At 40.5% G+C, this 13,892-nt stretch overlaps 1 protein-coding gene across 1 annotated transcript in view; it reads left to right on the top strand.

Annotated features, from left to right (window-relative positions):
• LOC126470323 (dedicator of cytokinesis protein 7) overlaps window positions 1–13,892 on the top strand; it is a 283,560-nt gene that overhangs the window by 222,118 nt on the left and 47,550 nt on the right. The window contains exons 31-34 of the mRNA XM_050098105.1: window positions 4,388–4,564; window positions 5,475–5,735; window positions 7,037–7,131; window positions 9,804–9,975. Of these exons, the coding sequence (XP_049954062.1) occupies window positions 4,388–4,564; window positions 5,475–5,735; window positions 7,037–7,131; window positions 9,804–9,975 (705 nt within the window). The remainder of the gene's footprint in view (window positions 1–4,387; window positions 4,565–5,474; window positions 5,736–7,036; window positions 7,132–9,803; window positions 9,976–13,892) is intronic.

The following is a 13,892-nucleotide window of genomic DNA, read 5'->3' as shown; positions in this document are numbered from 1 at the left end:
TATTTGCTTTAAAATCTTTCAGTTGTTTCTCTAGGCCATGCATGCTTATTACTGTGTTGTCTATACAGTAGTTTGTCCGATGGTCAGGTAATGGTATGTTTGCACAGTTCTTCTGTGTGAACGATTTCTTGAACATGAAATTTAAAACTTTGGCTTTCGTTTTGCTGTCTTCAACTGCCACACCAAACTGGTCAATAAGGGAGTGAATGGAAGCTTTACAATTATTCCAAGTTCTGTCATAGAATTTAAGAATGTAATTAATCCCATCAAAACCTGAAACTCTCACAGAGTTGATAGTATCTCAAGTAAAGTACTAAAATCCTGTTGTTGACATATATGCAATGTATGCAGTCTCATATGCAACACATCACTATCACAGGATGAAATGTGCTGTAGTCAAACCCTTTTACAAGAAAGGTAGTAAGGCAGATATTAAAAATTACTGACCAATTTCACTATTCTTGATGGTATTGAAAAAACTTATCTATGCAAAAGCCATAATACAACTGTCTCAAAATGACCCATTTAGACAGTCACAGTTTGGATTTCAAAAGGGTCTCTCTGTAAAAATTGCCAGTTTTCAATTCAAAAATAAGATAATAGAAATTCTGAATGACAAAATATTGCTTACTGTTATTTTCTGTGACTTTGACTGTGTAGTTCACAGTATTTTCTTCAGAATTTCAAATATAGTGGTATCAGAGATGATGTTGGTGACTGATTTTCATTCTGTGTAACTAAATGGATGCCGAATAATGCATTAAGTAACTTGGGGTTCACACAATGAAACAGCATCTTCAGAAAGGGGAATAAACACCACAGCTGTACAACAGGAATTAATATTGTGTCTACTCTTGTTCTTGTTATATATAAATAATCTTCCATTATATATCCAAGAACCAGAAACAGTTATCTTTGCTGATAATTCAGGTATTGTAATCAAACCTAATAACTACAATACACAAAAATAAAAATATTTTTTTTTGTGAAGATTAATAACTGGTTATCTGCAAATGTATTGTCATTGAATTTTGATGAAACTCAATACACGCTATTCAGTGCTGCACAATCATGACAATTCCTTTAGAATAATGCTCAAGGACGAATTAATGAATGAAATAGAGTATTCTAAATTCTTAGGTGTTTATAGTGATAAGAACCTGACCTTTAAGTCACATGTTACAGATCATCTTCAGTGTCTAAGCTCTGCAACTACTTCATTATGAATAACATCAAATTTTGGAGATGAAAGTTTCAAAAATTGGGTGGCTTTTCCAGTTTCATTCACTAATGTATAGTGGCATCATATTTAGGGATAACTTGTCGTTGAGGAAGAAAGTGTTTGTTGCACATAAGTGAGTAATAAAGATAATATGTTGTATCCACTCAAGAATCTCTTATAGACAGCTCTTTAAACTGTTGTGCATACTGAGAACTACTTTACACTTGCTCCCTTATGAAGTTAATTGTCAACAATCAGTCACAGTCTGAAAACATCAGTAACATTGATAAATATAACACGAGAAGGAGAAATGATTTACCTTATCCATCACTCACCTGTAGTCTGGCATGGAAAGTAGTGAGATATTGAGTCATAAAAATCTTTGACTGTCTACCCAGTGATGCAAAGAATTTAATGGATAATAAAATTAACTTCAAACACAAACTGAAGTAATATTTCCTTGTAAACTCTAAAAAATTTGTATTAAGGTGGAAGTATGTGTACCTGGGCAAGAGATGTAGAACATGTCAGTGTGCTGTCTTCCTCTCCCATTATCACAGAGGAAGTCTACTTCATTAAAAGTGTTTGGAGGATCACTTCACCCAAAGTGGAATGTGGTACCACTCCTGAACACACTGTAGTGGTGTACAGGATGGTATACGGTATACAAATTGAAGAATGTAGTAGGCATGTGGGACTGTGTTTTGGAATGTTGCACCATTGGACCAGGGTAATGAACTAGTAAACACATTCTATTTTTGAAATGCAGTGCTACTAATTTTCCTAGGTTAGGGATACAGTTTAACTTCAGCAAGTCTAGTTAAAAATCAATCACATGACTGGAAACTTGAAAATTTAGCATCTGTTTTTGACAAAATTTACACCATTGATTTTTTAAAATGATTAGAAATACAAATTTAAAAGGCTGTCATGCTATGTGCCTGAAGACAAAGCCTTACTACTTTGAAATTTCCTGTTAAAAAGTGGTGATTGAGGAGCTTTTTGACTGGAATGTTTACTTTTGCAAAAACTCCAACAGTTTCTTTCCAAAATGATCTTTGCTAGTTTTCTTCTTTTGACTTTATTTAAGCTTCTAGCAAATGATTGTCTCTGCTGAGAACAGCAGCATTTTCCCAGTGGTGAGCAGAGTGCTTCTTTGATGTAAGGTGTTTGCCAACATCATTTTATTTTCCCACCTAAGTCAGTAATTACAAAATAGTCAGAACATTGATTTCGACCTTTCGTGGGCATTCATAGTGGTCTGGCCCATACTTGAGAATACTACAGACAGAAGCACCAATGTACCGGGTGATCAAAAAGTCAGTATATATTTGAAAACATAAGAAACCACGGAATAATGTAGATAGAGAGGTAAAAATTGACACACATTCTTGGAATGACATGAGGTTTTATTAGAACCAAAAATAAAATTCACAAAATGTCGGACAGATGGTGCTGGACAGCAAAACGTCAGTGATTGCGCATGACAATCGTGTATAAAAGGAGCTGTAATGAGAGAGAGAATCAGATGCGCCAGCAATCGCAGCATGTTGACGTTACCTGAAAAGGTGCTTTTAGTGAAGCTGTATTATCAGAATGGGGAATGTGCTAGTTCAGCGTTATGATCCTATCACCATAGGAAGAGGTAAAGGTCCGTTGACAAATGCAGCTGTGGCGAGAATGATTTCGAAGTTTGAAGCCACGGGTTGTTTAGACGATAGACCCCATAGTGGCCGACCGAGCACAAGGTGTAATGCTGCTGAGGCAGTTCCGGAAGAAATGGAGACTGTAGCGGGTTCGTCTATGCATGAGGAAGTCAGCTCTCATGCAGTCACATGTCGCACCGACATTCCGTACATTACTGTTTGGTTGGCACTTAGGCGTACCCTCCGACCCTATCCATACAAAATCCATCGGCATCATGAACTGTTAACTGGCGATTTAGTGAAGCGGAGGGCATTTGCAGTGTGGGCATTTCAAAAGATGGCGGAAGATGACGATTGGTTGAGTAACGTGTTGTGGACCGACGAAGCTCATTTCACACTCCGAGGGTCTGTCAATGCCCTCAACTGTAGAATTTGGGCTACTGAAAATCCTAGAACTTTTGTGGAAACTCCATTGCACGATGACAAAGTCACGGTGTTGATTGGATTTACCACACCTACCGTTATCGGGCCTTTTTTATTTGAGGAAATGCGTGATTCTGGTTTTGTAACTGCTACCATGACGGGTGAGAGGTACGCCGATATGTTACAGAATCGCATCATCCCCAGCCTGGCTGATAAACACCTGCTGGAACGTACGATGTTTATGCAGGATGGCGCCCCACCCCATATTGCCAGATGTGTGAAAGATCTCGTGCGCGCATCATTTGGTGATGATCGTGTGCTCAGCCGCGACTTTCGTCATGCTTGGCCTGCCAGGTCCCCAGACCTCAGTCCGTGTGATTATTGGCTTTGGGGTTACCTGATGTCGCAAGTGTATCGTGATCGACCGACATCTCTAGGGATGCTGAAAGACAACATCCGACGCCAATGCCTCACCATAACTCCGGACATGCTTTACAGTGTTGTTCATAACATTATTCCTCGACTATAGCTATTGTTGAGGAGTGATGGTGGACATATTGAGCATTTCCTGTAAAGAACATCATCTTTGCTTTGTCTTTCTTTGTTGTGCTAATTATTGCTATTCTGATCAGATGAAGGGCCATCTGTCGAACATTTTTTGAACTTTTGTATTTTTTTTCTAATAAAGCCCCATGTCATTCCAAGCATGTGTGTCAATATGTACCTCTCTATCTACATTATTCTGTGATTTATTCAGTTTTCAAATTTATACTGACTTTTTGATCACCTGGTACTTAGCATAGAAGAACAATTGAAAACAACTCTATTCACATGTGAGGAGAAATAGTTTTGGCGTGGTTGAAATTCTGTGACAGGTTTCATTTTCCAGTTGCTATAGTCAAGACTGCAGAGTGCTTCTGTGTAGCATAGTGGGTTGTGAAAATTTCAGTTCCAGTGAAGTTCTGCACCTTGACTAACATATCAGAATTGTGATCACTTTACTTTCACTAAGTAGCAGAATGCACTTATTTCATCTTTCTGTCCAGATATGTTATAAGTTCTGAAGTCTAGAACTGATACTACAATTTGTTTTCAGGTTAAGGATCTTATTTTTAATCTACACATGATTCTCTCTGATACTGTAAAAATGAAAGAATTTCAAGAAGATCCAGAGATGTTGTTGGATTTGATGTACCGTATAGCAAAAGGGTACCAAAATTCACCAGATTTGCGGCTTACTTGGCTTGCGAATATGGCTCAAAAACACATGGAGGTGAGCTCTAGACTATAGGATTGTATACATACCTTATTTGTAAGTTATCAATAGCTGAGAGAATCTGTTGACCTCTCACCTTTTAAGGTTGAATACAAAATGGCACATGAGCACATAAATATTAGGGGAAAAATGGTTTGCTTTGGCATTTGAGCTCTGTTTTGTTAAGAGTAGGAAGCAGAACAAGATTTTAAAAAATCTGAGGAAGTAGTCATTGCTCCTTTTTATGTGCCTCTCTTTCATTGTGTACTTTATCTTGAGAGTAAATTGTAGTCTATGCACAGATTTTTATTAGGTATTATCGTTTTAATAAAACACACACACACACACACACACACACACACACACACACACACACAAACAGTATATGAATGATTGCAAAAACCACTGTTTTTAATTTATTGTTTCTATCCTAGAATTTCTATTAATACACCAGTGTTGTAATAATTATTTCTAGGTCAGATTACTTCACATAAGTGCTTATGGTAAAATTGAGTCAGCCCATTTTCCCCTTGTCAGCCTCATCCATTTTCCTTCTGTGATCAACTTCCCAGATTTTTTATGTTTGTGGTACTTGGAATTATTTTCCCAGCAGCAATAGCCATAGCAGAATGATAAAATCAGGAATTTAATGTATGCTGTTGCAGCTTAGATCCTGTCTAGGCAACCACAGATCACATCTCAAAGCCATGTTATGCTCGTATGGGAGATAAGAGATAATATACGAATTGTATAGTATGTAGCAGTTGTTGAGCTCCAATTTCTTTGTTAAAAACTCTAACATTTTCTTTAATCAGTGTATTGTAATTCCCTTGTCAGTTTCTCTGAACTTAGTGTAATATATATAGGATTTGTAAAATTTTTGTGATAACATTATTTTGATCTAATGCAAATGTACTGTCCTTTTCAGCGCAATAACCACACAGAGGCAGCAATGTGCCTTGTGCACAGTGCTGCACTGGTATCAGAATATCTTCATATGCTTGAAGATCTGCCACACTTGCCACCGGGTGCTGTAGGATTGGAAGGAATAACACCCAATGTACTGGAAGAGAGTGCTGTCTCAGATGATGTATTGAGTCCAGAGGAAGAAGGTGTATGTCTTGGGAAAGATTTTACTGAAAGTGGACTAGTTGGGTTGTTAGAACATGCTGCAAACTCATTTCATACGGTACAGTATATGTCTTGTATATGATGTATGTAATATGTATTCAACTTATTTGTTTCAAATGCAAAGGAAAAAATATTATTTACGTGTTGATTGAGATTCAGAAGTATTATTCTTGCAGTTTGCAATCTAACTCGTGAAATACTGATATTCATTTACCTGTAAGTTAATTAAATATTAGTTTCATACATTATCATCATAATGAAACTAGAATCTGCATTGCAATTTTTTTCATGTATAATTACTGTTACACTTGAACATAATACTTTTTGGAACAAAATGAACAAAACAAAACTGCTTAATGTTAACAGGCCAAAAATGACTTTAGTTTTGTATGGTCTTCTGAACAATAATTTTAGTGGGTGCTTTAGAACTGTATGTATAGTAAATTATTTCTTATATCTACATGATTTATCTGTCATTCATTGTCTATTGTTTCTTAACAAATAAAGCAGATGTGCAATTTTTGCATCTTAGTGATTAGAAGATTAGCTGTAGATTTCCTCAGCCCAGATATGAGGACAGTGTGGCAAATGTGGCATAGTGGCCACCATAACTTTTCTATGTAGTACTAATTTCTTAATAATCAGATAAGAAAACAAACTGTTTAGATGAGTAATCAAATGTAGGCACCTTTCTGCCTAACCTGTCACAGATGTCTTCTTATCAAGTTACCTCCCATTAGGAATGTAGATGCCCTCAACGACTGTGATATTACTTTCAAAATGATGGAGCACAGTAATCAGTCGTCCTTTTCCTTCGGGTTTTATTAAAGCAAATCTAGGTTTCAGCTAGTGCCTAGTCATTATCAATGCACTATTTCGTAGTTCCAATACATGTCCGACAATGTCAATCTCCTGTTGTTTGGGCCCTAACGACAGGGCACTGATGTACTAAGACATGTATTGGAACTATGAAATAGTGCATTGATAATAGCTAGGCACTAGCCGAAATCTAGATTTGCTTTAATAAAACCTGAAATGGTGGAGCACAGCAATCTGTTGAGGAACAGGTTGCCGTGTTCCATCATTTTGAAGGACTTCATACTCAGCCATATTATTATTAGTCATTTGAGTATATAATTGGAATCTTTGGTCTTCATGCATATACAAGGGAAGCATTAAAAAAGTATTTAGGAAATGGAAAATAAGTAATAAACACACTTACAGAAAATCTTGACTGTTGTTTCAGGTGTGTGTTTAATTAAAAAGGCATTTGCATCTTTATTGTCAAGTATGTGGAATGTAAGAAAATTCTATTACATCAAAGAAGTATTTGTCACAAATGTATGTTTTGTCTTTCAGGCTGGCATGTATGAAGCGATGAATGATGTGTACAAAATTCTGTTGCCTATTGCAGAAGCAAATAGAGATTACAAAAAACTGTCAAATATTCATGGGTTAGTATAGACTTTTGACTGTATGTATGAGAGAAATCTAGAAGTCAAAAGAATCAGAACTTCAATTAGCTAACTTAGCAAACACTTTTTAACATACATTGTTAAGTAATGTAAGTTTCTTGTAGATTATTTCTTTTCTCATTCCACCGAATCCCCTACAATCACTCATTTATACTTCTTTCAACCATCATTGATTGTACTACATTTCTCTGTCACACATTCAGCATAACTTTATTTCTGATAGTGATCAAATTCCTGATCCATGAAAATGTGTCACTGAGTAGTGGTGAGAAAGGGGGGGGGGGGGGTTGGAGAGGAGAGAGAGAGAGAGAGAGAGAGAGAGAGAGAGAGAGAGAGAGAGAGAGAGAGAAGCAAGAAACTCCCAAAATCTTGTGCAATAGAAAAGACCCTCTATGAGTCGATATAAAAGTTAACAAGTCTCTATGAAAATGGAGCACTTTCATCACATATTCAAATGAAGCCATCACCTTGCTGACAAAGAAAAGCTGAATATAAACAAACATGACAGTAAAAACACCTGAGCAAGAAGTGTTAAATAAATTTGAAAGCAAACTCTCGCAGCTGCTCATTGATCAAGTAGCTCCGAAATGCTGAATGGTAAAGTGATAAATTGACATACAAAATTGTTTCACTGAAGAGGATTCTGCTGTAATTATCTATTTCCATTGTCAGAGACTGAAAAGTGGAAAATGTATAGGCCGATAACACTGGAACTTGGGAAAAAGATTATATGTATCACATAAAGGCTTCCTATTAAGATCTTGATATTTTTTTAAGTGAGTGAAGAAATATGTTGTTTCTCCCCCATGTACAAAAAATAAAAAATTGGGCTTATATGAAGGCATATTGGTTGTCTTTCTACACATGCACCATCCGAATACTAAATAAGAAGTTTAGTATAATATTGTTATACATTGTATCATGGCTTGCGGGGTAGAAATGTAGATATACACTGATCAGACAGAACATTATGACCACTGACCTACTATTGATATAAACTCATCCAGATGATAGCAGTGTCACTTGGCGAGGAATGACTTCTAGTCAGTCACACACCCAGTGCATGTAGTATCAGTGAGCATGCTGTCCGTGTACAGAATTGGGAAGGTGTGTGATCTGTCTGAGTTTGACTGAGGGCAGATTGTGACGTCCCAGAGGCTTGGCATGACCATTTCGGACACTGCACAAATTTTTGGGTGTTTGAGGAGTGCTGTGGTGAGTGTCTTCAACAGATGGTGAAACCATGTCCAGACGACGTTGGGTTGGGCAGCCACCCCTCATTACAAATGTTGTACGTCATGAGCTGGACAGAGTGGTAAAACAGAACAGGTGGCAAACTGTGGCAGAATTAACATCAGACTTTAATGCTGGCCAGAGTACAATAGTGTCTGAACACACAGTGCACCGATCATTCCTAATGATGGATCTCTGCAGCTGACAACCCATGAACATGCTAATGTCCACACCACATCATTGGCAACTATGACTGAAATGGGCATGTGACTACCAGTAGTGGACGTTGGTGCAGTGGCATTGTTTCGCATACTGTGATGAACCCCAATACCTTCTTCATCATGCCATTGGGAGGGTTCAAATCCATCACCATCCAGGGGAACAGCTCCTTGACATCTCTACTGTGGGACAGAGAAAAGCTGGCAGCGGGTCCATTATGCTGTGGGGTGGAGCTTGTGCAAGTCACCAGGATGGCCAAAGAGAATCGTACACTGGTTGCAGACCACGTACACCCCTTCATGCCGATCATGTTTCCTGACTGCAGTGGAATTTTTCAACAAGATAATGCACCATGTCACTTACCAGAAATGGTTTGAGGAACACAGTGGCTAGTTTAGGTTAATGTGCTGACCCTCTAACTCGCCAGATCTGAATCCGATCTAACACATCTGGGATGTGATTGAAAATGGCATCTGAGCTCATTGCCCCCCCCCCCCCCTCCGGAATTTACGGCAATTTGGTGAACTGTGTGCGCCAATTCCGTCCAACAACCTACCAAGGCCTCATTGCTTCCATGCCACAACTTGTCACTGTTGTGATCTGTGCCAAAGGTGGACACACAGGCTAATACGTAGGTGTTCGTCATGTTCTGGCCGATCAGTGTAGATGTACATGTACGTGAGGATCCCAAGGATGACTATGTTTTGTAGCCACATACAGAAATAACCAAAGTATCTGGTATCACAGGAAATGTTGCAATTGGGTTGTGTGAACTGATTGGCATCTCAGCAAAAGATTTCATGTATAGAATATATGACAGTTTTGTTGCTTCAACCTACACAAAGAGGATGATCTGATCATTGTAATTCATGTTTCCTGTTTTTCGTAAATCATTCAAATGCCAGGGTTGTTCCTTATGTGTATTCTTAGCTATCAACTGCACCATACTCTCGGTACTGCATTTTTTGTAGACACATTTAAGTGCTGTTATATGACCTGTTACTGATATTCATTCATTCATCCATTGTATAAAATTACGTGTGACTTTTTGCAGTTTCTGTATTCCCAAATCAAAGTTCTAAGATACAAAAGCCAAACAGAATTCAAAATAAGTTAAAATTAATGAAATAGAAATGTTAAACTGCCCTGATATACATCACTTTAAGTGAACATGTCCACTGATAATCTCAATCTTTCAGGAAATTACATGATGCATTTACAAGAGTTGACCAGCTGCAGGGAAAGCGTGTCTTTGGAACATACTTCCGTGTTGGTTTCTATGGAACTAAATTTGGAGATCTGAATGGAGAAGAGTTTATCTATAAAGAACCAACATTAACAAAATTGCCTGAAATTTTTAGTCGGCTTGAGGTATGTATTTAATTAATGTAACAATGTGCATTGTCATTTTCCATTTTTATTTTATGAGTGTACACAAACGTGCCCTGTCCCCTCTTTTTTTCTTCTCAACAATACAAATTCATTGCCCATGTTGTCACATAAATTGTATATCACATTTTCTGGCTATAGATTTCAGCACCATTTCCTTGATCTTCAGCTTGGTCATTTGTTTTTTTGCTTTTTTGCCGTTCTGATATTAGTACATGTCCATATCTCTACAATGCGTGCATACTTAAGACATTGGTAAATGCTGTAATGCTGACTGTTCTTGTTAGATGCATTTCTAGTCATAAACTTATCCATCTTGAAAAGCCAGAATGGCAACTGTGGAAGACGATCTCAACCTTTTCACATTCTGCCAGTCCCTATCCCTCATGAACCTGGTGCTGCAAAAACACCTTTTCACAGCACAGCCACCCCAGAACAACCTCTATTCCCTCTGCGAGATAATGTTACTCTTCAGTCCTCACTACATACACATCATCTCCAAAATAGAAACCCTTGCACTTGAACACTTGCTGGAGTACTGCAGACAGCACCTCCATAAATTGTCCAACCTGAGGGGATCCTACTCCCACCATGGGCACCACTATCCATTAAAACCCATCCCTCTCCCAGTGAACCCCCTCATCGACCTCTCATAGCCCGTACCCCACTTAGTTGACCACTTCAATTTATGACATCCTCCAAAACTCCCTCCCAGCACCCCACAAAACCCAGCACCCAGTTTTACTCCTTTTCAGAGGTCTAACCTTCAGCCCTAACCCCCCCCCCCCCCCCCCCAAATTTAACCATGTTGAACTTATCAAAGGCCCACTCTCTTTCTCACAATCCCTATAGTGGAAACACTTCTTTGCCACCAATCCCCCCCACCTAAGCACTCCCTGGTCAACTTTCAGGCATTCCCTACCTCCTTTCCCATTTCCCTTCCTAAGAGCACAAACCTTTCAGCAGGAGAAAAGACAGCCACACACAACGTGAAAACAGATCCAGACCTAATCTTCCTCCCCATAGACAAAGGCTCCACCATTGTCATGGTGAGTTGCAGTGACTACCTCATGGATGGCCCCCACCAATCGTATGAGTCCTCTGCCTAAAAGTTCTGCCACAGTGATCCCATCCTGGAAGGCCAATGTAACCTACAGCCCCTACTGAAATCCAGAGGCCCATCCCAGAACCTCATACCTGAGCCCCTCTCCCTCTTCTCCCCAATAACGCCCCACACATCTACCTTCTTTATGCACCTGAAAATCCACAAACCCAACAATCCTGTAAGCCCCACTGGCTATTGTGCACTCGCTGAAAGAATTTCCACTCTTGTTGATCAACACCTCTAACAATTGTGTGAAACATAGCCCCTATATTAAGGACACTAACCACTTCCTACATGGACTTCCCATCATCCCCACCCCTTTACATCCTAGATCACTACTCGTCACTGTTGATGCCTCATCCCTGTTCCGTGATTTCCCTGAATCCCTCCAGGTAAATACCATTATTGTTCCTTTCAAAGGGCACGGCCAATTTCCTTCCCTAATCAGATGAGACCGATGACCTCGCTGTCTGGTCTCCTCCCCAAAAACAACCCAACCCAATCATCCCTATACAGCGACATCCCTCATGCCCATGGCCTTGTTGCTGTCGAACACTATCTCTCCCAACATCCTTCAGACTCCAAACCCAATACCTCATCGTTACACACCTTGCCATCTGTATTCTGACCCACAGCCACGTTTCCTTTTAATGGAAGGGTTACAAACAAATCTGCAGCGCACCAACAGACACCTGCAGGGCACTGTCCTATGCCAACCTGTTTATGGGCCATCTAGAAGAAACCTTCTTAGTCTACCAAAACTCCCAACCACTAACCTGGTTTAGGTCCATTAATGACATCTTCATGATCTGGACTTGAAGCCAAGACGGCATATCCACATTACTCCACAACCTCAACACCTTTCCTCATCCATGTAAACTGGTCCTACTCTACCCAGTGTGTCACCTCCCTGGACATTCACATCCACACCTCTGATGGCTCCATCCACGCCTCTGTCGACATTAAACCCACTAACCACCAACAGCACCTGCATATTGACAGCTGCCATCCCTTCCACACCAAAAAATACAGCCTGGCCACTGGGTACAACATACTTGCAGTGACAAGCCCAGTATGCTGAAGGCCTCACAAAGGCCTTCACAAACAGGCATTACCACCCAAACTTAGTCCACAAACAGATTTCTCGTGACATATCCTCACACACCCGCAATCCTCCCACCACCCACAAAGAACCCCCCCTACAAAGGTGTGTCTCCCTCATTTGCCAGTATCACCTTTGACTGGAACAACTGAACCATATCCTTTGGCAGGACTTCGATTATCTGTCATCCTGCCCTGAAATGAGGGACATCCTACTGAGATATCTGTGCTAGCAGAATAGAAATGCGAAAAACACAAGTCTGAAAACAATTTATTGGACTCCCCAAAATGAAACAATAATACAATCTCCCAAAAAACAACCAACTCAGTCTCAACTGTGGATTGACACAGATACAAAATAACAAATAATAATAATAATAATAATAATAATAATAATAATAATAGAAAAGACCCAACTCTTCACGGGGAGCGAACACAAACAATTCTACTACATCAAGAGGTTTGTCAACTATACCATGAGATCGGCCAGCTAGAAGAGGCATGTGGCCATGGCTGCCGGGGCAGCAGCTTTGTATCCTTCCGAGCCATGCGTTGAACTGCCTTTTGCCAGCAGTGCGCCCTCTTATAAAGCCCGTTGGCAGATTTATCTGCTGGAACTATTTGCCATCAAATGCCTGGCATAGCAAAGTAGTTCCTAAGCTAGCTGCAACCTCTGGTGAAGCCATTCTGCAAGCTCCACAAACAGGCAGCGGTCCATGGCAGCCATTGGTAGTGACCTGGTGTTGTGTTGTGTTGTGGCCACTGATAAGTATTTGTATTGACAACACAGATGACGTAGGTTCTCCTGGTGAATATACACCCTGTGATGCAGGCATCTCGTGATGGTTGGACATAAAGTGGGATGCCGATACAGTAGGCCCTACGATGTCCGAAGTGGATGGCCACAGCACCTACTCCATCACAAGCTGTGAAAACAGCCATGTCATACAACAACTCTCCTGCAGACACTACTTAGCATTTTGTCAGGCCCCAGAGCTGTGGGCAACAGGAGACCAGGTGTGGTCGCATGTGCGGGATCCACCTCCATGGGCTTAGGCCCCTCTGCCGGAGGGTCTACCTGGGGTGTGACCGGCAGCAATGGCAGAGGCGGCAGTTGGGCAGAGGAGCACTGTCATCCCTGAGGGCTGACAGCCCTGGAGACAGCAGAGGAGCCGGCTGTGGACCACACCAGAGTCAAAGCTGGTTGGTATGCTTCCAGTAAACTGTGCCGTTGTCGAGGGTGACTGCCGCCATAGCGCGGCTGATGAACGGCGAGACCCTGGCGGAGACCCACTGGTAACGATGCCGGGTAAACAACACCATTGCCCAGACCGGATCATGAAAAGAATAACGGGGCTGTCTCAAACGCGGAGGAGCTGGGTGGGGAGAAGATGGAAACAGGAGAGATAAGGGGGACCGATGAGGACAGCCGTGATGTTTTTCTGCTGGGGATGATCCATCTTGAACAGTGGAACAGTAGCAGGAAAGAAAGATGGTAAGAGCATTGTCCAGGGAGTGTTGGGGACGCAATTTCAACATCTGGACTTTGAATGTCCAGACAAACTGTTCAGCTAATCCATTAGATGCAGGATGAAAGGGAGCAGTATGAATCAACTGGATGCCCTGAGAGGTGCAGGAGGAGGTAAATTCAGCAGATGCAAATTGAGGGTCGTTGTTGGTCACCAATGACTCC

The sequence above is a fragment of the Schistocerca serialis genome, chromosome 3 (genome assembly GCF_023864345.2).
Source record: "Schistocerca serialis cubense isolate TAMUIC-IGC-003099 chromosome 3, iqSchSeri2.2, whole genome shotgun sequence".
Lineage (NCBI taxonomy): Eukaryota > Metazoa > Arthropoda > Insecta > Orthoptera > Acrididae > Schistocerca > Schistocerca serialis.
This window is presented reverse-complemented; position numbering and strand designations above follow the sequence as displayed.